Source organism: Anomaloglossus baeobatrachus, chromosome 3 (assembly GCF_048569485.1).
Source record: "Anomaloglossus baeobatrachus isolate aAnoBae1 chromosome 3, aAnoBae1.hap1, whole genome shotgun sequence".
NCBI classification, from domain to species: Eukaryota; Metazoa; Chordata; class Amphibia; order Anura; family Aromobatidae; genus Anomaloglossus; species Anomaloglossus baeobatrachus.
This window is the reverse complement of record NC_134355.1, coordinates 470217747-470240966: the sequence shown is the minus strand read 5'-3', so window position 1 is coordinate 470240966 and position 23220 is coordinate 470217747. Positions and strand designations below refer to the sequence as shown.

Genomic DNA, 23220 nt, shown 5'->3' with positions numbered 1-23220 from the left:
ACAGCAGTCTCTCCAGCTAGCGGTGCGCTCTCTCCTGAGGCCCCGCCGTTATTCCCTCAGGCGCCTGATGCAGGTGCTGGGTCAAATGGTGGCTTCCATGGAGGCGGTTCCCTTTGCCCAGTTTCATCTGCGTCCTCTGCAGCTGGACATCCTCCGCTGTTGGGACAAGCGGCCTTCCTCCTTACAGAGGTTAGTGGCTCTGTCGCCACGGACCAGGAGCTCTCTTCAGTGGTGGCTTCGACCCCTCTCCCTGTCCCAAGGGCGATCTTTCCTGGCTCCGTCCTGGGTGATTCTCACCACGGATGCCAGCCTATCCGGCTGGGGAGCGGTACATCTCCACCACAGAGCTCAGGGCACTTTGGACTCCGTCCGAGTCAGCCCTTTCAATCAATGTGCTGGAAACCAGAGCTGTGCTTCTAGCTCTCCTAGCCTTTCACCACCTGTTGGCGGGCAGGCACATTCGAGTCCAGTCAGACAACGCGACAGCGGTTGCCTACATCAATCACCAAGGCGGGACACGCAGCCGCCTGGCAATGTTGGAGGTCCAACGCATTCTTCAATGGGCGGAGGACTCCAAGTCCACCATATCCGCAGTCCACATCCCTGGCGTAGAAAACTGGGAGGCAGATTATCTCAGCCGTCAATCCGTGGACGGTGGCGAGTGGTCCCTGCACCCGGCAGTGTTTCAGTCAATCTGCCGCAAATGGGGCACTCCGGACGTGGACCTAATGGCATCCCGTCACAACAACAAGGTTCCGGTTTACGTGGCTCGCTCCCATGATCCTCAGGCCTTCGCCGCGGACGCTCTGGTTCAAGACTGGTCCCAGTTTCGTCTGTCCTACGTGGTTCCCCCTCTAGCTCTCTTGCCCAGAGACCTGCGTAAGATCAGAATGGAGGGCCGTCGAGTCATCCTCATTGCACCGGACTGGCCCAGGCGAGCTTGGTATCCGGACCTGCTCCAACTGTCCGTGGAGATGCCGTAACATCTTCCGGACCGTCCAGACCTGCTCTCGCAAGGTCCGTTTTTCCGCCCGAATTCTGCGGCACTCAAATTGACGGCGTGGCTCTTGAGTCCTGGATTTTGACGGCTTCTGGTATTCCTCCTGAAGTCATCTCCACTATGACCCGGGCCCGTAACTCTTCCTCCGTCAAGATCTATCACAGGACTTGGAAAATTTTCCTGTCCTGGTGTCGCTCTTTCGGCCATTCTCCTTGGCCATTCTCGTTGCCGACCCTTCTGTCTTTTTTACAGTCCGGTCTGCAGCTAGGACTGTCCCTTAACTCTTTCAAGGGACAAGTCTCAGCTCTATCAGTGCTGTTCCAGCGGCGTATCGCCCGGCTGGCTCAAATCCGCACCTTCATGCAAGGTGCGTCTCACATCATTCCGCCTTATCGGCGGCCCTTGGATCCCTGGGGCCTTAACTTGGTCCTCACGGTATTGCAGAAACCCCCCTTTGAGCCTCTTAGGGAGGTTTTTGTATAGTCTTTCTCAAAAGGTGGCCTTTCTAGTTGCCATAACTTCTCTCAGGAGAGTCTCTGATTTGGCTGCGCTGTCCTCGGAGTCACCTTTTTTGGTTTTTCACCAAAACAAGGTAGTTCTCCGTCCGACCCCGGACTTTCTTCCTAAGGTGGTCTCTCCCTTCCACCTTAACCAGGATATTTCCTTGCCTTCCTTCTGTCCGGCCCCTGTTCATCGCTTTGAGAAAGCGCTGCATACTCTAGATCTGGTGCGTGCTCTCCGGATTTATGTGGCTCGCACCGCTGCGCTTAGGCGGTGCACCTCTCTTTTTGTGCTAACCACAGGGCGGCGCAATGGTCTCTCTGCTTCTAAGCCGACCTTGGCCCGTTGGATTAGATCGACCATTTCGGACGCCTACCAGAGTACTCAGGTGCCTCCCCCGCCGGGGATCAAAGCACACTCGACCAGAGCTGTCTCTTGGGCTTTTAGGCACCAGGCTACGGCTCAACAAGTCTGTCAGGCTGCCACTTGGACTAGCCTGCATACCTTTTCGAAGCACTACCAAGTGCATGCTCATGCTTCGGCAGATGCGAGCTTGGGCAGACGCATCCTTCAGGCGGCTGTCGCCCTCTTGTGAAGTTAGGCTCCGCCTACTTCTTAGTTTTTTCTGTTTATTCCCACCCAGGGACAGCTTTGGAACGTCCCATGGTCTGGGTCTCCCAAAGGAACGATAAAGAAAAAGAGAATTTTGTTACTTACCGTAAATTCTTTTTCTTATAGTTCCGTATTGGGAGACCCAGCACCCTCCCTGTTGCCTGTTGGCAAATTTCTTGTTCCGTGTGTTATCACCGGCTGTTGTCGTGGACAGAGTCTCCGGTTGTTCCGGTTTTTACTCGGTTCTACTTGTGGGTGGCTATTCTCCTTCAGCTTTTGCACTAAACTGGCTAGGACTGGCTACCAGGGGGTGTATAAGTTCAGAGGGAGGAGCTACACTTTTAGGTGTAGTACTTTGTGTGTCCTCCGGAGGCAGAAGCTAAACACCCATGGTCTGGGTGTCCCAATACGGAACTATAAGAAAAAGAATTTACGGTAAGTAACAAAATTCTCTTTTTTAAACCAGTGATCTTCCCCCTCCCCCATGTTCAAAGTAAAGCAACGTGTTGGGGAATAAAAATGTTGAAATTTTGACTACAGAAGCAATAATTATAAAATGAAAGCCAAATACGATGTTTATATATGATATATAGTATGTGTATGTTTTGTGTGTAAAATATATACACTCTGTATAATATAATATTACAGTGCCATATGCTGCACTGAAAGTCACCTTTTATTGATATGCAAATTAGGTTTGCAAGTTCACTGGTGCATATATTGGTGCACTTGCAGTCTATAGTTCCACTTCTCTTCTTTGTACTGGCATTAATGAGAGCAGATGAGCCATAAGCTGCAAGTGCACTAATATACCTACCAGTGCACTTGCAATCCTAATTTGCATATCAAGTTGACCTACGGCATAGTGGAGGATACTGTTACTGGTATCCTTCTTTATATTTTATACTGCTGTATCCTGCCCTAGCTCTCCTTGTCCGATCCTTTGGTAGTTTAGCTTGTGGTGTTGCAGTGTTACTGACAGCATTCAAAAAGGAAACCTATTATGTGATACAACTATTCTCATATCTAACAAAACTACTTATTATACAGGTAAAGGATGTCATTGAAGAACACGGAGCTTCTGAAAAGGTCACAAATGGACCACGAGGGTCCAATGGTGGCAGTTCCTCAAAGTCATTGTCAACAGCCCCCGAAAGGAACACTGCAAGCTGTCAAGATGGAACCAAACAAGAAGCCATACTGAATGGGGTTTCCTAAATGGAGTGTCCTAGTTTACAGTTCCTTTACATTACATTTTACAATAGTGCTTGTACAAGCTTGCCAAAGATAGATTAAGGATCGCCAGTCTTTACACCACCACACTTTCAGTTCCTCCATTTGGAATAAAGAAAGGGGAGGGATCCTGATAAACATGTTAAACATAAGTTGATACCTACTGTGTTCTAAATACATCATCAGATGTGCCTTGAGATAGTATACGAAACATTAAAGAAAAAAAAAAAAAGAAAATAAGTGCTGGCTATAGGAAATGTTTTGTTTCAAATATGGCATTGAATGGGGGGGATCCTGCATAATATTTGTCCTGAAAGCATTAGCTGCTTTTGTTACATTTTTAATAATATGCAACCACTTCTTCACCTGAGGAAAACTAGAAAATGCAGTCTAAAAGTATTTTGCACTGAACTGTAACTCTCCATTGGTTAGGTCTGGAAACTGGTCGTTTTAATCCATGTTTTTTTTTGTTTGTTTTTTTATTTTGATTTTTTTTTTATTAAAAACAAAAAAAGCTGTATGGAGGAAAAACTGCAGACCACTGGAACACAAATCTCATCTGCAGCTATTGGCAGTGACTGTTCTTCATTGGAGCTTTGTTTGGTTTATTTATTAAACTGTACAGTATTTAAAATCAAACATTGCTATAAACACTAAACCGAACGTAGTCCACAAAGGCATAACCCTAACTACTGAAAAAGATCAATTTCCAGAATGTTTCTCCTGTATAAAAACTGCATATGTTAGTCCTAGTATGGTATTTTTATTTTTGTTTTGGTTGTTTGATGTGCAATATGTTTTTGTATGCAGGTAGTAAAAACAAAACAAAAAAACACAAAAAAATAAACTTTGATCTTCCATTTTTGATTATCAGCCTAGTTTCCTATGGGGAAATGCAATGATTTCTTAACCCCTTCACTGCTTGCATGTCCAGCAGCGGAGAGGTTAATGTGTGTATCGACATGACATTTAATTCAACGTGGTAAATACAGTTGGACCAGTTTTAAGTGCTCAATTTCCCTCAAAAAGTAAGCATTGACAAGCGGTGTGATTCCTTTTTGTACTGGACATAAATCCTTGATTTACATCAAGTATCACAATTTAAAGCCTGATGGAGGCGACCCTCTTCAACTGGACAGAAATCCATGAAATAAACATCTTTGCAGCACATACTTTTCAAGCATATCTTGTCTTCTTCTTTTCATTTTTCTAAGTCCCCTGTAACGTATTTCTCTTTCACTAAATTCTTGCTGTCAAATCCAGGCTCTAGCTATTCAGTCTATATCGGAACATGTTCGACTCGAAAAGTGCTCTGTGGGTATTTCTAAACCCAAGGTAAAAATGTAAACTATGAATGTAGTCGTAGATGTATAAAGCAATAAAGGGAATAAAGAGAATATGCAGTGTTTCGTAATCAAAAATTATTTCATGCTGTCCCAAAGTTAGTGTGCATATTACGTGACTAGGGGATTTTGTATTGTTAATACATTGAATAATGGAGGAAATGGCGCAGAGCCTTCAGCTAGCCATTGATTGTTTAATGTGCGTTCTTTGTTTTCTAGCATTGTGTAGCGTATCCAAATAGTGGCTGTGCTGCGAACGCCAAATTATTATTGAAGGTTGGGGCATACTTGCCCAAGGTTATATTTAAATGTGCTAAGTAGTGAGGAGTGAGCACTACCATGCTTGGATGGGCTAGACTTGTACCGGAGTATAATGGAAGTCATTTCGGAACTTGAGCATTTTTTCTGAAGATTTCCAAGAAAAATCCTTGCGTTCCACATTGATTTCCATTTTACTTGTGTGCTTGAGTCATGCCCAATGCTCAGTTGTTGTGGCAGGCTCATATACTTTACATTTACTTTTTGAGTATGGGAAATCTCTCAACAAAATGTTCTGTTGTCCTCATAGCTTCATAGGAAAGAGCTATACCTTTACTAAACTTGTAGCAATTCAAATGGCGGTTTCAAAGAGCTGAATTGCGAAACCATTATAAACCTAAAAGGCTACCAGCAACAGCTAGAATTTGTAGACCTTGCTACCATTAAATGACTTTTTTATTTGTACTGCTATAATGCAATTGCATTTTTTCATTTGTATTGTGACCCACATGTCATCTGTATGATGTCTAAACCTTGTGTTATGGCTATGTGAAGGTTATTTGCACTTATCTTATGCTGATATGCATAATCATGCTTTGTGTCTTACATACTAGAGACCATGAGAAAAATTCCCATAAAAATTAACCTTTAATTAAATCTATTAAAAGGTATATCCAAATTTATCAAAAAGAACTCTTCTCTAAATAGTCAAGGCAAAAAAGGGGTAAATACCAAAGTTTGTTTGTTTTTTTTTTTTTTGTGTGTGGAGGGACACTGAGCTTAATATGCCCCTACTGTGTCCCTACCTATCAATGGAGGGTATGATGCCCTAGGGTTGTGGTGCCCCCATTCACCGATGGGAGACCCTAAGAACTCCCTAATATGTGCACCCAAAGTGAAAAATTAATAAAAACCTACTAATGACAAACAATTGCCATACTATTAGTCACTTATCTGGCATAGAGGTCCTGCAGTCCTGGTCCTCATAATTAGACGTCGTTCCGACGCGTTTCTCCCTGATCAATTCAGTGTTCATGAAGGGGACAGCTTAGACATTGGTTGCTACCGGGACTGAACATCTCCTGTCCTGAACTTTATTCTAAGCTGTCCCCTGATGAACCCTGTGAATTGAGCAAGGAGAAGCGCGTCGGGACGAAGTCTGAATATGAGGACCTTGACTACAGGACCTCTATGCCAGATAAGTGACAAATTCTTGTATGGTAATTGTTTGTCATTAGTAGTTTATTATTCATTTCTTTGTCGCTCCTAATTGGGAGACCCAGACAATTGGGTGTATAGCTACTGCCTCCGGAGGCCACACAAAGCACTACACTTAAAAGTGTAAGGCCCCTCCCCTTCTGCCTATACACCCCCCGTGGGATCACGGGCTCCTCAGTTTTTCATGCTTTGTGCGAAGGAGGTCAGACATCCACGCATAGCTCCACTATTTAGTCAGCAGCAGCTGCTGACTATGTCGGATGGAAGAAAAGAGGGCCCATACTAGGGCCCCCAGCATGCTCCCTTCTCACCCCACTTTTGTCGGTGGTGTTTGTTAAGGTTGAGGTACCCATTGCGGGAACGGAGGCTGGAGCCCACATGCTGCATCCTTCCCCATCCCCCTTAGGGCTCTGGGTGAAGTGGGATTTTACCGGTCTCCAGGCACTGAGACCGTGCTCCATCCACAGCCCCTGGGAAATCTGCTGGATATGGAGCTGAGTATCGTCAGGGACAGGACCCTGCTACATCAAGGTACTCTGTGTCCCCATACAGACGCAGACACACTGCAGCATTGCTGAGTGTGTTAGTGCGCCGGGGACAACAGCGCCGCGTGCTTGTGCCACTACTCACTACAGCTCTGCTGAGTGAGTCTATGTATTGCGAACTGCCGCGCCGGCCGCTGCTGTTAGTTTGCTGCGGCGCGGCTGGGACTTGTGGTGCGCCGGGGACTTCCGCGCTGGCCGTGCATGTATGACGGCCGCGCTTATTAATCGAGTCCCCGGCTTTTGCGGCCTAGTTTCGTTTCGTTCCCGCCCCCAGGCCTGCCAGTCGGGAAGGGCGGGACGCTGTACAGAATGTCAGCGCAGAGGGCTGGAGTCTACTTTACATACTTTGGGTGCACATATTAGTGTAGTATAGAGCTGATTAGGGAGTTCTTAGGGTCTCCTGTTGGTGAATGGGGGCGCAACAACCCTAGGGCGTCATACCCTGCATTGATAGGTTAGGGACACAGTAGGGGCATATTAAGCTCAGTGTCCCTCCACACAAAAAATATAAAAAGTTTGGTATTTACCCCTTTTTTTTTTTTTTTTTTTTTTGCCCTTTACTATTTAGAGAAGAGTGTTCTTTTTGGTAAATTTGGATATACCTTTTTAATTTAATAAAAGGTTAATTTTTTGGGGAATTTTTCTTATGGTCTCTAGTAAATTGGTTCCCATGTTACCGGCTGCGGCTTTGGTTTTATTTTGCCTTACATACTACTCAATATTTTCCCTTCAGCTAGTATAGTTTGCAACCTGTTCCATTCTCATGAAGCATCTGCCAATCCTGTTTCTCTATAGTTCCTTATGCTGGACACTTGAATATTTTATCCTGCTTCTCATAGTGCTTGCTGATTATTTTATCCTGCAAAACAAACAAAAATACTAAAACTGAAGAGAAAGCAAATGTAATCAAACAAATCCAACATATCCTTAAATCTGAGGTCACAAGTAGAGATGAGTGTACCTGGGTTTAGCCGTACTTTAGATAAAATTCTGTTTTAGACCTGGGCTTGACCCAAACTTGATTTGAAGTCACTGATTGGTAGTCCAGGCTCTAGGACTACATTCATCCAGCCATAAGCAGAACACTTGTGTGGGATGGAGGATTTTTTTTATGCACACTACCTCCAATAATGTTGCTTTTTAACCCCACTGTGTGTCATTGAAACACTACAAGCGACTTGCACTGGACTGCGCACCGAGCGTACCCAAGTACAGCGATGTTCGCTCAACTGGCCAACATTACTGATGAGAAGACCTGTTGAAGTTTTGATCTGTATCGTTATCTGTACTTTAGATAAAGTTCAGTCCAGCACCTGGACTTGACCTGAACCCCCAAACCCCCAATGGAAATCACGAATTGGGCAGTTAGGGTCTCTGCCCCCATGCAGCCAGCCATAAGTGGATCACTTCTGGAAGTGGGTGGGCAGGGTTCCCTCCACCAAAAAACCTCCCAAAAAAAAAAATAAATTTATATATATTTGTTGCGCACTACATCCGATCACGCTGTTGTTTACCCCAGTGCAAGCAGCTCGCACTTCGCTGAGCACTGTGATGCTCGCCTGAGTGGTGTTCATACGTAAAGCACATAAACAAAAAAAAAGTTTAAGTCTGTGTTTGGTACAAACCTTGGGTTCACTCTCTAGTCGGCATACTTAAAGCACCCGAACACTGACATTTTTGTAAAGACTCTGCTTCTTATGAAAACTGAACTTTGGATCTACTTATCTCAAGTCACAAGCAGATTTGTTGGAGATTGTTTGCTTCTGTTACTAGGTTCTTTGGTTACATATCAGAAATCTAGCAAACCCACCCTCTCACAATAATGGCTCATTCCGACATCCATTTTTTGCGTATCAGTTCTGTGTTCAACAATGTCAAGTGGTGTATTGAGTCGTATAAAGTATGCCACTACTGTACTCTGGAGCAGGGGACATGTGTTCTGAGGAGTGACATCACACATTTTGTCTATATTTACTAAACTGCACTGTGACTTTTAACATCAGATATAAATGGGGTTTTTCTATCCAGCTTGTGATACATAAAGATGGCAAGATTAATGACTGCATTTCTACTATACAAGCAGAGGATCTACTGAAAAATTCTGCTAAAATAATTTTAGTCTAACAAAATGACTCCGGAGCATCAGAGGAGGATAACTCAGACTGGTCTAATGCTTGACTATATGGTTGGTTTTGATGTACTACAACAATGAGGGCTTAAGGAGTTTACTCCTTATTAGTTGAATACACAATCCACTGTTGGTTACATTGCTTATTTAATGGCACTTTCACTGAGCAAGTCCTGAAGGATTTGTCGCCCAGGGTCCTACGTCACTATGTACCTAATTTCTCACTTGTGGGGTTTCATTTATTTCTATGTCTGTGTTGTTTTTAAGTTTTTTTTCTTTTATGCAGGTCATGCTTATACGTACGCAAACTGTAATTGTCAAGGGAAGAGAAGCAAGTTGTATATATGCCGGTATGCTAAATTGACTCTGTTAATACATTATGGTTATTAAAATATAATCTTTGAATGTTAGAGGGTTGAACTCGCCCTTTAAAAGATCTCTTATGGAGGAAAGTGTTACAATCTAAATTTGATATCGTGTGTATACAAGAAATGCATTTACTGATGCTGGACAACTATAGGCTGACATACAAGAACTTCCCTATTTTGATACATTCCTATGCCGCCTCTAAAACATCTGGGGTAGAACTTATTGTCAAAGAGTGGCATTTAAAATAGTTTCCACAATTTGTGATACAGAGGGTTGGTTTCTCATGCTGGTCTGCTCTATAAACAATACTTCATATACTTTAAAAATACAGTAATATATGCTCCTAATAAGGCCTAAGCCACACGGCTTGAAAATCGATGCGAGTGGAGTGCGATAAAAAAATCGCATTCCACTCGGCCCAATATTAGCCTGTGTTTCAGCACACATGAACGATTATTTTCTCAGCCCTAATCGGACCGAGAAAATAATCGCAGCATGCTGCGACTGTAATGCAATCCTGTTTTCTCTCGCACCCATTCAAGTCTATGGGGTGAGAGAAAAAACGCACTGAACGTGCGCTACACTGGTGTACCGCGAGTGCAGTGAGAGTATGGCAATAGCCGGCTACGGAGGAGAGAAGGAGATAAATCCCTCCCTCCCCTACTCAGTGCCGGCCTGTCCCCCGCAGCTGAGGTCTGCTCGCACGATCGGACCTCGGTCGCAGGGACATTCGCATGACACTCGACTGCTGTACTGCCAGCGTGAGCTGAGTATCATGCGAGGGGATCACAGTAATCCTTGTGTGACCCCAGCCTAATGCTCAGCATAGATTTTTCAATAGGGTGGTTAAAAAAGAAATTAAAAACCTAGCCAAAGACCCAATTGTGATATGTGGAAATTTTTATATACCAGTATCCTGTAGCCTAGACTGCAAATTCAAGTCATACATTAGAGAAGAAGAGTTAAAGATTTAATTGTGGAGGGGGCACAGCATGATAGCTAGCGTTATCACGACGCAAACAAAAAGGACTATACTTATTTTTCCCCAAGACACACATGGTTGGACCACGTACCATTGTCTTCTGCTTGGAGATTAAACACAGTTCTCCCAAAATCTGCACAATATAGAAATTACAATATAAATAAGCTAAACCACTTTTTTTGAAATGCACGATAATATGGTATTTGATGACACAATTTGGTCAGCTCATAAGGCGTTTATAAGAGGGGTACTCCTTAATATTCTAGCTCATATATCCTTATTGGGAAAAAACACAAGTCATGAATACCTTCAGAGCAATCTTCTAAACTTCCAGCATTGAGATCTTTACTGAGTGCACCTATGAAAAAAAATATGGGTAAAGGGTACTTTACATACTGCGACATCGCTAGCGATCTCATTAGCGATGTGAAATTCTGGATCGCAAGTGCGATCTTTCGAGATCGCTCATCGGTCATTTTACGCATGTGCGATCTCGAAAGATCGCACTTGCGATCTAGAATTTCATATCGCTAATGAGATCGCTAGTGATGTCGCAGTGTGTAAAATACCCTTAAGTGTAAGGCCAGATATATATTCCATGGGAGACAGAGCGGGTGCTCTAATGGTTCAGAGAGATATCTAAATCTAGAATAGAGTATTTGGAGGACTCTCAATGGGAAAATACAGTTATATGAAAAAGTTTGGGCACCCCTATTAATGTTAACCTTTTTTCTTTATAACAATTTGGCTTTTTGCAACAGCTATTTCAGTTTCATATAACTGATGGACTGAGTAATATTTCTGGATTGAAATGAGATTTATTGTACTAACAGAAAATGTGCAATCCGCATTTAAACAAAATTTGACCGGTGCAAAAGTATGGGCACCCTTATCAATTTCTTGATTTGAACACTCCTAACTACTTTTTACTGACTTACTAAAGCACTAAATTAGTTTTGTAACCTTTAATGAGCTTTGAACTTCATAGGCAGGTGTATCCAATCATGAGAAAAGGTATTTAAGGTGGCCACTTGCAAGTTGTTCTCCTATTTGAATCTCCCATGAAGAGTGGCATTATGGGCTTCTCAAAACAACTCAAATGATCTGAAAACAAAGATGATTCAACATAGTTGTTCAGGGGAAGGATACAAAAAAATTGTCTCAGAGATTTAAACTGTCAGTTTCCACTGTGAGGAACATAATAAGGAAATGGAAGAACACAGGTACAGTTCTTGTTAAGCCCAGAAGTGGCAGGCCAAGAAAAATATCAGAAAGGCAGAGAAGAAGAATGGTGAGAACAGTCAAGGACCTGCAGCATCATCTTGCTGCAGATGGTGTCACTGTGCATCGGTCACCAATACAGCGCATGTTGCACAAGGAGAAGCTGTATGTGAGAGTGATGCGAAAGAAGCCGTTTCTGCATGCATGCCACAAACAGAGTCGCCTGAGGTATGCAAAAGCACATTTGGACAAGCCAGTTACATTTTGGAAGAAGGTCCTGTGGACTGATGAAACTAAGATTGAGTTGTTTGGTCATACAAAAAGGTGTTATGCATGAAGGCAAAGAAACACTGCATTCCAAGAAAAGCACTTGCTACCCACAGTAAAATTTGGGGCTGTGGCCAATGCCGGCGCCGAGAATCTTGTTAAAGTTGAGGGTCGCATGGATTCAACTCAGTATCAGCAGATTCTTAACAATAATGTGCAAGAATCAGTGACGAAGTTGAAGTTACGCAGGGGTTGGATATTTCAGCAAGACTGATCCAAAACACCGCTCCAAATCTACTCAGGCATTCATGCAGAGGAACAATTCCAATGTTCTAGAATGGCCATCCCAGTCCCCAGACCTGAATATCATTGAAAATCTGTGGGATGATTTGAAGCGGGCTGTCCATGCTCGGCGAACATGAAACTTAACTGAACTGGAATTGTTTTGTAAACAGGAATGGTCAAATATACCTTCATCCAGGATCCAGGAACTCATTAAAAGCTACAGGAAGCAACTAGAGGCCATTATTTTTGCAAAAGGAGAATCTACAAAATATTAATGTCACTTTCATGTTGAGGTGCCCATACTTTTGCACCGGTCAAATTTTGTTTAAATGCAGATTGCACATTTTCTGTTAGTATAATAAACCTCATTTCAATAAAGAAATATTACTCAGTCCATCAGTTATTAGATATATGAAACTGAAATAGCTGTTGCAAAAACCCAAATTGTTATAAAGATAAAAGGTTAACATTAATAGGGGTGCCCAAACTTTTTCATATGACTGTATATCCAATCCCATTGAGATTGTGAACTCCTTTGCTGCATACTGCTCTAAACTATATAATCTCAAATTAGATTCCAATATTCCTCAGTCGAGATCAACGTAAAAAATCTGTATTTTATCGTCAACCTTCTAAGATCAATTAATGTCCTTGTAGTCAACGAGCTTCAATTCCAAGGTCTGAACGCTGCTTTTACAATGAAATTATAACTATGATTAAAACTACCAAATCCCAGTCTGCTGCCACCCCAAATGGGTTCTCTATTGTATACTGTAAAACGTTTTGTTACACAACTGTTGGCTTTCTTAGGTTTTTTTTGTGCGCTGGCTGAATAAAGGTTATATTTCCCCTTTGTATTTAGAAGCTACAATAACGACCTTACCAGAACCAGTTAAATCTCTTACAAAACCTGAAAACTTTAGACTAATCTTGTTACTTTATTGTGACCTTAAAATATACTCGGAATTGCTAGCAAGCAGACTTAGTCAAGTCCTCCCTCACTTGATATCATTGGACTAAGTTGGATTTGTGCCGGGGAGGCAAGCGAGAGATGGGAAGAGGCGTATACTGGACCTGTTTTATGTGGCTGAAATGTGTACTTATTTCTTTAGATGCTGAAAAAGCTTTTGGTGCACTGGGAATATCTAGAAGCAGTCTTCTCCAAATTTATCTAGCAACATAAAATGGGCAATTTATGGCACTATATATCCTAGTGCAAATGTTTTGGTATCTGGATTCTTGTCTGCCTCGTTCAAAACAACAAATGGCACGCTCTAGGGATGCTCATTATCACCTATAATTTGATCAATAGTAATAAAGCCTTTGGCAGAGACTATCCAACCATGTACGAAAATAAAGTGTATTCGGGTGGGGGAGGACTCTCACTTGATTGGCTTATATTTTGATGATGTGCTAGTATCTTGTTCAGATCCATAAGGTTCGCTACCAGCTATTCTATGTATTCTCTTCGCATAGTCTAAAATATCCTATTCTAAACTTTAATGCCATTAAGGCCTGAAACACACATCCGCATAAAACACGTGCGTGTCTTCCGGTCCGTTTTTCGGGAACGTGTTCCGTTTTCAATGTCAGTTTCTCCGGTACGTGTAACATCAGTGTGATGGTGTATGCTTGCCGAGTGTGCGTGTTGAATGTCCGTGTATGCTCGAGATAAGTGCGTGTCAGGTCAGTGTGCAGTCCGTGTGTCTTGAGCCGTTTCACCATTAAAAAAAACGCACACTGACCATACGGGAAAGCACACGTACATGGTCCGTGTCACTTACGTGCAGACACGGCCCCATTGACTTTAGCGGTTCCGTGTCTGTGTGATGCCGGAGAAACGCGGACATGTTATATGGGCAAAAAAACATACACACACACACAAGTATAAATCACACGGACATGGTTTTACATGTGTGTGCCTGCTACCATAGGGTAACATTGGTGCACGTGTGTGCGTGCCGCCGGTACGTGGAAAAATGTACCAAACACGTACCGGTTGTACGGATGTGTGTTGCAGGCCTAAGGTGATTCTCCCAATAGGTTGCCCAGAGTGCTCAGTAGCGCAACTCAAATGAAAGCTTCCCTTTGCCTCAGCAGAGAAAAGCATCAGGTATCTAGGAATAGACCTAATTTGTCCTTCAGATGACTAAGCAAGAAAGAACACTGATCTTCCTAAAACCACACCTAGACATGATATCATATTTAGATACACTGGAGATCAAAATTAGAGAACAACACACAATTTCCTAAATGTTAAGGTCATTGTGTAGTCCTATGTGATTATATCCTAACATGAGTAGGGCTGAGCGGATCTGAACGGTAAATATCCGGATCCACCTGGTATTGCCGGATCTATTAGATGTGACAATCCCGGTGGAATACCGGCTTTTCTCGATTGCCCTGGTGCGATGGCAATCAGGGTTATGAGGGGTTAATAGCTGCGCACAGCTGCTACTAAACCCTAGAGTAGTGATAGCACAGGCGTCTATGAGATACCTTCATCACACTAACCTGTAAGTGTATGTAAATAACCTCAGACACAGAGAAAAATCCTTTATTTGGAATAAAGTACAAAACACACACCCTCCTTCACCTCTGTATTAACCTCCAACACACTGCAGCTCCGGCATAATCCACACGAGGTCCCACGCTACTTCAGCTTTGCTACATAGCCAGTGGCTATAGAGCACGACTGCTGGCTCTGCAGACAATGACTGAGCATTGCGCGGCACAGCAGGCAGATACTGTCACAGGCTAGGGGCGCGGTCTGCCTGCAACCAATCACAGACGAGAGGAAGGCCGATTGAAAACACGGAAAGCTGTGTGTATACGATGCACAGTACAGGAAGTGAATGTGCGACCCGGAAGCAGTGAGCCGCCATGACACCGAGTCTCGGTAAGTATAAAACGCTGTTTTATTTCTGTTTTACTTTATTTTTCAATTATTTTCCCCAGTGCCGAATCCAGATCGTGCACCCGATATTCCCGATCCGGCACCCGGAAATCTTTGAAACCGCTCGGCTGCGGGCTGGAATACCAGCCTCCAGCCAGCTTTTTTCATGGCTGAAGATGAAAATTAGGGGGGACCACACATCGGGGTTTGTTTTTTTACTTATTTATTTAAGTAATAAAAAAAAAAAGCTGCATCACTGACACAGCCGCGCACACTTCTAACAGTTTCTGTGTACATGCATGCGCATGCTGAGAGCGTGGCAGGCAGACTTGTATGAGTCTGACAGCTCATTACCGACAGCCGCACACTCTGACAGAAGCGTCCATATGTTTCTGTATACATACACGCTCATGCTCAGAGAGCACAGGCTGTGTCGGCTGATGTCATGACAGACTTGTACGAGTCTGACATCATATCACCTGCACAGCCACACACTTCTGGCAGGAACGTGCATGTGTTTCTGAAACAAATGCACGTTCACCATACCGACCCACAGACACTTGCACTGCTTTCCCCGCCCACCGGCCGTCCTGCTGTCTGTGATTGGTTGCAGTCAGCTGACATGCTGCCACTCAGAGTGGGGGCACGTCTAACTGCAACCAATTAAACGCGCCGGTGGGCAGGCAAAACAATGAATATTGAATTGTTGGCTCCGGAAGGGAAACGTGTGACCCAGAAGGAGTTTGCTGCCATAACACAGACTCAAGTGAGTACACTGCCCTCGCTCCTACCCTCCTGTCCCCTCCACAAACGTTTTTAATCTCTGGATTCTGGTCCCCATAGACTTATATGGCTATCGGAATCCGGAGCGGATCCGGATTTTTTTCCAATTCGGCAGTGATCCGCCGATCCCGGATTTTGGCGGATTCCATTAGCCCTAAACATAAGTAAACTAATAGTATTATAAGCTTATTTCATAAATTGAATTTATTGTAAACCACATAATAAAAATTTAAATGAGATAAATGAAAAAGAGCACTGATCAAAATAAGAACACTTTCAGATTCCTGTAATTTACTGGTGGTAATCTGGCACTGGGTGCTAACGTCCTTAATTATCTGACAAACCGTATTTAACTGGCAGCCTAACTTTCCAGTTTGCACTGACTTTGAAAAATGGTTTGCCGTTCCAAAGTGACTGAAACCCTGTGGCAGCAGGTTGTCCAGATGAAGGCCAAAGGGGTGACCCTATCAGCCATAGCAAGAGAAGTTGGTCATTCCAAGTCTGTAATTTCAAGAATATTGCATCTGTACAACATCAAACTCTTTCAAGTCCCCCCAGAAGGCTGGTCGCCCTCGAAAGACAAATGCAAGAGAGGAAAAGATCATACGTAGAATATCCATGGGTAATCATTTCCACACTGCAGCTGGAATTGCTTGCCAGTTCACTTTAGTTATGAAAGCAAGTTTAATTTATTTGGGTCTGATGAGAAACATGTTCGTCGACAAACTGGGGAAAGACTGAACCCAAAGTTTGTTACAAAGTTAGTGAAAGGTGGTGGAAGAAGTGTCATGGACTGGGGAATGTTTTCTGCAGCAGGAGTTGGACCTCTCATTCAGCTACATGGCAGAGTGAATGCAAGTGTGTATTAGGACCTTCTTCAACAACATGTGGTTCGTTAATTGCGTTCATCACTCAATCAGCCAGCAATTTCCATGCATTACAATGCCCCCTGTCGCACAGTAGAATGAGTAAAGAAGTTCCTTGAAACCGAAAACATTGAAACAATGAATTAGCCAGCCCAGAGTACTGATCTAAACCCAATAGAAACTGTCTGGAAAATCCTTGGTGACAAAGTTATGGCCAAGAAACCCACAACAGTCAAAGAATTGTGGAAGAAACTGGAATAATACTGGAGCAAAATCACATTAGAGCAGTATAAGAGTATAGTGATGTCCTGTGGCCCCAGATGTGCTGAAGTCATTCAAACCAAAGTCCTGTACACTTCCTACTGATTAGTGAACATTTTTACCTTCGGAAAATTTATTTCTAATCTTTCTCTGTGCTACAGTCGTAGTTCTCTAATTATGATCATCATGTTTTGGGCAAAATAAAGGTTCTATGTTGATAAACTTTGGATCGTTTGTAAAACACTGTTCTAGTGGCATGGTGTACCCTTACAAAAAAAAAACAACATCAAATGTTGATCAATGTAGATTAGGTACATGCAGGATTAATAGTGGGGACTAGCTCAGCTGGGAGGAGCTACACAGGTTCACAGGAAACAACATCCTAGTAGAAGGCAGATACATCTTCCTTGTCTTATTACCAGACTCTAAGGGGTACTTTGCACATTGCGACATCGCTACTACGATGTCGTCGGTGTCAAATCGAAAGTGACGCACATCCGGCGCCAGTAACGACGTCGCAACGTGTAAAGCCTAGATGCACCCATAAATGATCGCAAAAGCGTCGTAAATCGGTGATCTGTGTAGTGTCGGTCATTTTCATAATTTTGCTGCAGCGACAGGTACGATGTTGTTCCTCGTTCCTGCGGCAGCAGACATCAATGTGTGTGAAGTCGCAGGAGCGAGGAACTTCTCCTTACCTGCCTCCAGCGGCTATGCGGAAGGAAGGAGGTGGGCGGGATGTTTACGTCCCTCTCATCTCCACCCCTCTGCTTCTATTGGCCGTCTGCCGTGTGACGTCGCTGTGACGCCGCACGACCCGCCCCCTTAGGAAGGAGGTGGGTCGCCGGCCAGAGCGACGTCACAGGGCAGGTATGTGCGTGTGAAGCTGCCATAGCAATAATGTTCGCTACAGCAGCTATCACAAGATATCGCATGTGTGACGGGGGCGGGTACTATCGCGCTCGGCATCGCTATCATCGTCTAGTGATGTCGCAGCGTGCAAAGTACCCCTAAGATTTTACTTATGGCAGAGAGATCACGATCAATGAGCTGGATGATGCTGTTTCTCTTTTCTTAGGAAATCATCACCTTGACTGCTCCTCGATTCGAACCTGTGATCTTGCTTATGAATCAACTTAAAACACTGAGCTATTATGGAATGTGAGAACAGGTTGTAATTTGTAGTATACAGTAATAAAAAAAAAAATTCCACCACCAGGAGCAAAACAGTAATAACGCAGTGAGAGGACAAGAATCTGTATAACTAATAATATGTTAAATAGTTGCAAGTCAAATTTATGTATGATATAGCTAAGTTGATTGTCTATAAGATGAAGGCAGTCTCACAATTGAAGCTGTAGTGGATGATGAAAGTCAAAAGTTCAAAACGTTATTTCCCTTTTGTTTGTCAGTGTAAATCGGTTGTGGTACTGCCCCCAAAGGTATCTGATAAGCAGATGGACAGTACACAGACACACTTTTCCGGGCTGAGTGGTACAAAAAGATACATCCACACTAGTATTCTTAACTGCACATAGCCAGAGCTATTCTGTAATACAAGTAATGCTGCCTCCCCCATCTAAAGAATGATTACAGAAGACCTAACATGCTGGAGCAGGTCCATGTTACACCAGTACCCTTCGTTTTAAGAGGTGCCTCTGGACCCTTAGGTCCAAACTTGTCAAGAAACAATTGATTAAATTTTAAGTGAATTATCTGTAATTTTTTTAAAAAAATCTATAAAGTAGCCTATGCTAAATCCAAGAGTAATCCAGAGGTTCACGCCCTAGTTTTTTTTTTTTTTTTTTTTTGTTTTTTTTTTTAAACAGTCTTGTATTATGGGAATTTGTGTTTCCAAGGTGATGGATGGGTTAACGCTTTTTCTATTAAACATCTTTTTCTGACTCATAAGCTAATGATGACTTGAAGATCTTTGTAATTTTCAGGGCTTTCTAAATAATATGGCTTATTACTAAAAGCAATGAATGCCATATCTAATAGGTGCAGTTCAGAAAGATTGAGCTTCCTTATTTTAAGGACCAAATACTGTTAGTTCTGATAACACAGATTTACAAGGAAATTATTTTTTTCAGATGCCAAGGTTTTTTGAAAGCATTTAGGGTGTTTTGAGGGTGCTTATTTTAAAAATCCCATTACTTTTGCTGAATTGGTTCAAGATTTTGAGATAATCCATTAAAATAAAGCATTCTCCCAATGCAACACTTGTGTGTGAGACCAAATGCAGTAGCTTTTGGTCTGTCTGTGACTTTTTAACAATGTCTTAGGTAATGAGTTATCCCATATAATTATTTTGCATTTCAATTTGTAAGCCTACAATGCCATAAAAGTTACTTTCTTTGTCGCTCCTAATTGGGAGACCCAGGCAATTGGGTGTATAGCTACTGCCTCCGGAGGCCACACAAAGCACTACACTTAAAAGTGTAAGGCCCCTCCCCTTCTGCCTATACACCCTCCCGTGGGATCACGGGCTCCTCAGTTTTCATGCTTTGTGCGAAGGAGGCACACATACACGCATAGCTCCACTGTTTAGTCAGCAGCAGCTGCTGACTATGTCGGATGGAAGAAAAGAGGGCCCATATGGGGCCCCCAGCATGCTCCCTTCTCACCCCACTTTTGTCGGCGGTGTTTGTTAAGGTTGAGGTACCCATTGCGGGTACAGAGGCTGGAGCCCACATGCTGCATCCTTCCCCATCCCCCTTAGGGCTCTGGGTGAAGTGGGATTTACCGGTCTCCAGGCACAGAGACCGTGCTCCGTCCACAGCCCCTGGGGAATCTGCTGGATATGGAGCGGAGTATCGTCAGGGACAGGGCCCTGCTACGCCAAGGTACTCTGTGTCCCCGTACAGTCCGCACGCACACTGCAGCATTGCTGGGTGTGTTAGTGCGCCGGGGACAACAGCGCTGCGCGCTGGTGCCATTCCTATCTACAGCTTTGCTGAGAGGGGACATGTATTTGAAACTGCCGCGCGGCCGCTGTTGTCAGTTTTTCGCTGCGGCGCGGCTGGGACTTGTGGTGCGCCGGGGACTTCCGCGCTGGCCGTGCATATATCACGGCCGCGCTTATTACTCGAGTCCCCGGCTTTCTGCGGCCTAGTTTCGTTTCGTTCCCGCCCCCAGGCCTGCCAGTCAGGGGAAGGGCGGGACGCTGTATAGAACGTCAGCGCAGAGAGCTGGAGTCTGCTTTGCTTTCGTGGTACCCAGATCTGTGGCACCTCACGGTAGGCCAACCATGGGCACTACCAGAACGACCAGACTTGCTATCTCAAGGGCCGTTTTTCCACCTGAATTCTGCGGCCCTGAACCTGACTGTGTGGCCATTGAGTCCTGGATCCTAGCGTCTTCAGGATTATCTAGAAATGTTATTACCACCATGAGACAGGCTAGAAAACCATCCTCCGCCAAGATCTACCACAGGACGTGGAAGATATTCTTATCTTGGTGCGCGGCTCAGGGAGTTCCTCCCTGGCCTTTTGCATTGCCTACTTTTCTTTCCTTCCTGCAATCCGGGTTGGAAAAAGGTTTGTCGCTCAGCTCCCTTAAAGGACAAGTCTCAGCGCTATCTGTATTTTTTCAGAAACGCCTAGCACGACTTACTCAGGTGCGCACGTTCCTGCAAGGAGTTGGTCATATCGTCCCTCCTTACAAGCGGCCGTTAGAGCCCTGGGATCTGAACAAGGTTCTAATTGCTCTCCAGAAGCCGCCTTTCGAGCCTATGAAGGATGTTTCCCTTTCTCGTCTTTCACAGAAAGTGGCTTTTCTAGTAGCGGTCACGTCTCTTCGGAGAGTGTCCGAGCTAGCGGCGCTCTCATGCAAATCTCCCTTCCTGGTGTTTCACCAGGACAAGGTGGTTTTACGTCCGGTTCCTGAGTTTCTCCCTAAGGTGGTATCCCCCTTTCATCTCAATCAGGATGTCACATTACCTTCCTTGTGTCCTCATCCAGTTTATCAATTTGAGAAAGGTTTGCATTTGCTGGATCTAGTCAGAGCACTCAGGATCTACATTTCCCGCACGGCGCCCTTACGCCGCTCGGATGCACTCTTTGTCCTTGTCGCTGGTCAGCGTAAAGGGTCGCAAGCTTCCAAATCCACCCTGGCTCGGTGGATCAAGGAACCAATTCTTGAAACCTACCGTTCTGCGGGGCTTCCGGTTCCGTCAGGGCTGAAGGCCCATTCTACCAGAGCCGTGGGTGCGTCCTGGGCATTACGGCACCAGGCTACGGCTCAGCAGGTGTGCCAGGCGGCTACCTGGTCGAGTCTGCACACCTTTACCAAGCATTATCAGGTGCATACCTACGCTTCGGCGGACGCCAGCCTAGGTAGACAAGTCCTTCAGGCGGCGGTTGCCCACCTGTAGGACAGGGCTGTTTGACGGCCCTATCACGAGGTATTCTTTTACCCACCCAGGGACTGCTTTTGGACGTCCCAATTGTCTGGGTCTCCCAATTAGGAGCGACAAAGAAGAAGGGAATTTTGTTTACTTACCGTAAATTCCTTTTCTTCTAGCTCCAATTGGGAGACCCAGCACCCGCCCTGTTTTCTTAGGGATTTTTGTTTTTTTCGAGTACACATGTTGTTCATGTTGAATGGTTTCAGTTCTCCGATGTTTCTTCAGATTGAATTTGTCTTTAAACCTGTTATTGGCTTTCCTCCTTCTTGCTTTTGCACTAAAACTGAGGAGCCCGTGATCCCACGGGAGGGTGTATAGCCAGAAGGGGAGGGGCCTTACACTTTTAAGTGTAGTGCTTTGTGTGGCCTCCGGAGGCAGTAGCTATACACCCAATTGTCTGGGTCTCCCAATTGGAGCTAGAAGAAAAGGAATTTACGGTAAGTAAACAAAATTCCCTTCTTTTGAAGCCAGAATCCTAGCGCAAATTTGCTGAGGAAAGAATCCATTAAAGTTTGCCAACCCAGTCTTGGTTTATACCCAAAAAGTTCTGTCTTAATAAGTATATAAATATATGTAAAACTTATGACTTAATTAAGAAGAGCCTGCATCAACAATAATGATGTATTCTGCTACATCTGTGGAGAGTACATGATTGAAAAACAAATAAGAAATATCACAGATTTTGTGCATCAAGTATACCTGGTTTATTTTGTGGTACAGCTTGGAGACTAGGATAAGTCTTGGGCTCCACATATGGTTTGCAAAAAATGTGTGGAGCACCTATGACAGTGGATAAATGGTGAAAGAAAAAGTTTAAACTTTGGTGTGCCAATTGTATGGAGAGAATAAATAAAAACACCATGACAATTGCTATTTTTGTGTTGTAAAAATTAAAGGCTTTAATTGTTACATGAAAGCTGGTCAGGCTTCTGATTTGGATGACCTATTTCACATAGCAATTATACTACCATACGTTTGTCTAGCAGGCCATCCACTGTAAGACTATGAAGAGAGGCAGGGTTTGGAGTGTATGGCAGGAGGTAGCAGCAGGAGTGAATTTGAGGGAAGATCTTTCAGGCCTCAACCATTAAGCCAAAAATAACTCAATGACCTGATTTGAGATTTAAACGTGTCCAAGCAAGCATCTGACGTTTTAGAGTGCAGATTTAATGAACAAAATCTTATAAAGGCGGAAGTTAAAATTACAGCCTATTGGACAAGAGAAGAGAGGTTTCTCCCATATTTCAACCAAGAGGAAGAACTGTATACTGCAATGATATCCCAGGAATTGTACTTCAAATGGGACTAAAGAAATATCAACCAGAAGACTGGTGGCTGTTTATACACAGATTCATTAGACGCTTGAAATGTGTTCTCTTGTATAATGGTAACCGTTATGTTTCTTCCCATTGCGGACGCAACAAAACTTATTGAAGAATATGAAAATATAAAAATCGTATTATATAAAATTTGTTATAAGCATCAGTGGACGATTTGTGGTGATCTGAAGATGGTGAACTTTTTACTTGGACAGCAATCTGGATACACAAAATACCCATGCTTCATGGGCTACTAGGATAGTGGGGAAAAGCAAAGTGATTAGAAAAAAGTGTCATGGCTTATGATGGAAGAAATGATTGTTGGCGCTGCAAATATCATCAACAAGCCGCTGGTGAACAAGAACAAAATCATTCTCTCACCCCTTCATGTTAAGCTAGGATTAAATTGGATAATTGCTTCAAGTAGATTTGTAGATCATTCCCTGAACTGTGCATGGAAAAACTAAAAGCATGAATGATGTTGAGGTTTCAGCCTGGAAGAGTTTTGTCTCTTGTGAAGAACTACTTGGGTAATCGCAGAACAGACAATTATGAGGAGCTGGTGCAAGATATGCTCGCTAATGTCAGAAATTTGAGAGTTAATATGAGCATAAAGATGCACTATTTCTATAGCCTTTTAAACAGATTTTCAGATTTTCTCACCCATTCCCTGTAGACTGGTCAGGGTCCCCTCTCCTCCTGTAGCAGTCTGTTTTTGTAATGTT

The 23220-nt window shown here is 43.7% G+C and overlaps 1 protein-coding gene across 3 annotated transcripts in view; it reads left to right on the top strand.

The window, feature by feature from the left end:
- FXR1 (FMR1 autosomal homolog 1) overlaps window positions 1-4518 on the top strand; it is a 165654-nt gene extending 161136 nt beyond the window's left edge. For all 3 annotated transcript variants that reach the window (XM_075340585.1, XM_075340584.1, XM_075340586.1), the window contains one exon: window positions 3164-4518. In XM_075340585.1, coding sequence (XP_075196700.1) covers window positions 3164-3331 — 168 coding nt within the window. In that variant the 3' untranslated portion in view covers window positions 3332-4518. The remainder of the gene's footprint in view (window positions 1-3163) is intronic.
- The last annotated feature ends 18702 nt before the right edge of the window (window positions 4519-23220 follow it).